Here is a 2736-nt window from a genome sequence, read left to right on the forward strand (position 1 = left end):
CCCCAGACCCCAAAGTCAAGGTGCACGCTGCCCATCTTTGGGGCTTTCCAGGGCCAGGTCTACACAGGCCCGGTCTACACAGGCCCGGCATGGATTCCTGGCTGCTGACTCCCACGGAGTCTTGTCCCCCTCCGCCCCCATGCAGGGGCTCGCCAATGGTCTCTTTAAAGTGGCAGCTGCCCTGCCAAAGTGAAACCAGACACGGAAAGTGTCCTTCCCCTCTCTAAGGGTGCTGGCTGACGGGGCCGCCTCCCGGGGCCCTGGGGGTGCTAGGAATTCTGATGAATGTTCTCTGAGGACCCTTCACTGCTTTCGTTGAGGAGCGTCTCTGAAGTCTCCCCCAACTCATCATCCGCCCCCTCCTCCTGGATGGTGAGGTGCACATCTGGGGAGGAGGACTCAGAGCTCACGCTGTCTCCTTCCATGGAGCAGAGGGTGCAGGACAGGGCGGGCGCCACACTCTCCTGCAGCATGTTCAGCATCATGGGCACCTGCACCGACCTCAGGCCCGACACCATGGGCAGTGGCTTCATGGCCTCCCCCCAGAGCCTCTCCTCATCTTTGTACAGCAGCAGGAGGCTGGACTTCTTCTCCCGCCTCTTAGATTTCATATAGCCCAGCATGATTCCGATCAAGAAAATGCCGTAGAAGGACATGACAACCAGAACGTAGAAGTATTCGTTGCCGTTGCCGCTCTCACTGCCGGGCACGTGGGACACCAGGTGGCCACTGGGGGCTTCGGTGCTGGGGTGCGTGCTGTTCAGAGGCTCCATCTTCAGCATTGAGGCGCCACGCACACGGCCAGGGTCTGTGGAGAAATCTGCAGGTTAGAACTTGCCCACGGGCCCGCGGTATAGGGAGGAGGCTGAGCACCAGTTTGTGGGATTGCCGCATCAAAAAACCTGACAATTGCACGGAGAAATCCTGGTAGGAAGGCGCACAGAATAGCCAACGGGGGTTAGCTGTGAGAGGCCGGAGTGAATGGAGGGAAGGGAGGGAGGCGCAGGGAGAAAGGCGACAAGGACTTTCCTTTTTTAGGGTATACATGTCCTCATATCTGCATTTCATAAAGCAAGCGTGTAAAAAGCATTGCTTTTGTCGTTTTAAAAGCCAAAGGGAAAAATCAGCCTAAGACAAGGGAGTTTAGAGAAAATAAATCACGTTTTAGTCACTGGGAAACTTTTTCTAACAGAGCAGAGAAAAAAAAAAGAAAGAAAGAAAAAAGAAAGAAAGCTTCTCCAACGTAAACCTATTTTTAATTCAAAACTGGATTTCCTGAGAACAGAGAAAGGGAAGGAAAACCTCATCTACTCACTGCACAGTATAGCCCTCTCTCAAATGTTTCTGAAGCCAAGTTGCATTGCTAACTTACCCAAGGCTGGCAAATTCTTCCAAAGTCCTGAGCTGCTAAGTGGCCAAGTCCAAGAGCGTCCTTCCTCTCTGCGGGGCTCCGTGCTCTGACAACTCTGCTGCTGCCCTTGGGATATATAGTCAAGAAATGCATCGTCACGTGTTCTGGGAGGAAGATTTACAACAGAGGTTGGTCGTGGCAGAGTGAACAGCACTGCGGTTCAATTCACTGAACTCCGCAGCTGTGCACAGAAAGAGACTGGGAATCGGAGTCCGCTCCTCACCGCCCCCCAGCCCCGAGCCAAAGTTTCCAGGTGGCCCTGAAAACGAGTGGAAAGAGGAGAAAAGAATGTGCCCTGTTGGAACTGTTATCCCAAAGTGCGCTCTCATTCAAAATGAGTTCGTGCTGCATCTCCCTCTCGGGGAATAACCATGATGCCTCTGCAGATTTTCAGACAGTCAAATACCATCGTCGGGATAAAAGACAGTTGGAAGCAAGTGCAGGATTTACTGTCAAGACACTCGCGCTTATGTTTCAGTTCTTCCACAAACCATGCAAATGTCATAAATCCTTACTGAACCTTTCTGCACCTCGGATGCCTGATCTGTAAACTTGCTGGGTGTGGGAGCTCTGACATGGAGAATCAGATGAGCTGTTTGAACTTCTGAATCCCTGTCAGCTTCATCATTCTAAGATTTAAGGCTGCCTGGTACAGGGGAGCCTTTTGAATACCTGTCCTCTGCATCAAGCTCATACATTTATTTTTTATAATTAAAATATATTTTCCATCGCTTCTCGGCCTTTTGGCTAAGATCAAGTGTAAAATATATTTTCCAGATTCTTTTCAGTCACCTGCATGAAGTGAAAATGGGTTACAACGCAAGACACGGTGAACAGGTTTTCTCCTGTTCGATGGCACAGTGCTTCTCCTTCGTAAGCGTCCCACGGAGACCATCCATACATCTCTTTGCTGTCTCTGGCGGGTCAGAGGAGGAGCAGAAATTCTTCTGGTGACCTGCTGAGCACAGTTCAAGCTTTTAAAACCTATGCAGACCTTGTGTTAAAATGGTCGCTGTGATCAAAATTGGAAAAGGGGATTGTGGACTTTGATGTCAGTCCATCCGCTCCCCGGGATGCTTATTCTGAGAGGCTATTATTCTAAGTTAAAGTAAACTGGGAGGGCGGCTCTGTTCCCAGTGGTCTGGTGGCCTAGGAATTGCAGCCAGACTGTCTTGGGGAATCGACTCTAGAGAAAACATTTCTCGTGGTTCTGGCGTCGTTCAGCTGAAGTGGGGGGCGAGCATGGCAACATCCCTCGATCCCATCTGGAATGTATAGAGCCCACGCACTGGGACCTTCATGGCGGCGACATGAACCCACCCAGG

The 2736-nt window shown here is 51.1% G+C and overlaps 1 protein-coding gene across 1 annotated transcript; it reads right to left on the reverse strand.

The window, feature by feature from the left end:
* Positions 1 to 269: 269 nt before the first annotated feature.
* Positions 270 to 1504, reverse strand: KCNE4 (potassium voltage-gated channel subfamily E regulatory subunit 4; the record flags this gene model as incomplete). The annotated part of the gene is given in 4 exon segments (XM_080797968.1): positions 270 to 808; positions 1373 to 1418; positions 1420 to 1446; positions 1448 to 1504. Coding segments are annotated over 4 exon segments (669 nt in total).
* Between the last annotated feature and the right edge of the window lie 1232 nt (positions 1505 to 2736).

The sequence above is a fragment of the Martes martes genome, assembly GCF_963455335.1.
Source record: "Martes martes genome assembly, chromosome: 3".
NCBI classification, from domain to species: Eukaryota; Metazoa; Chordata; class Mammalia; order Carnivora; family Mustelidae; genus Martes; species Martes martes.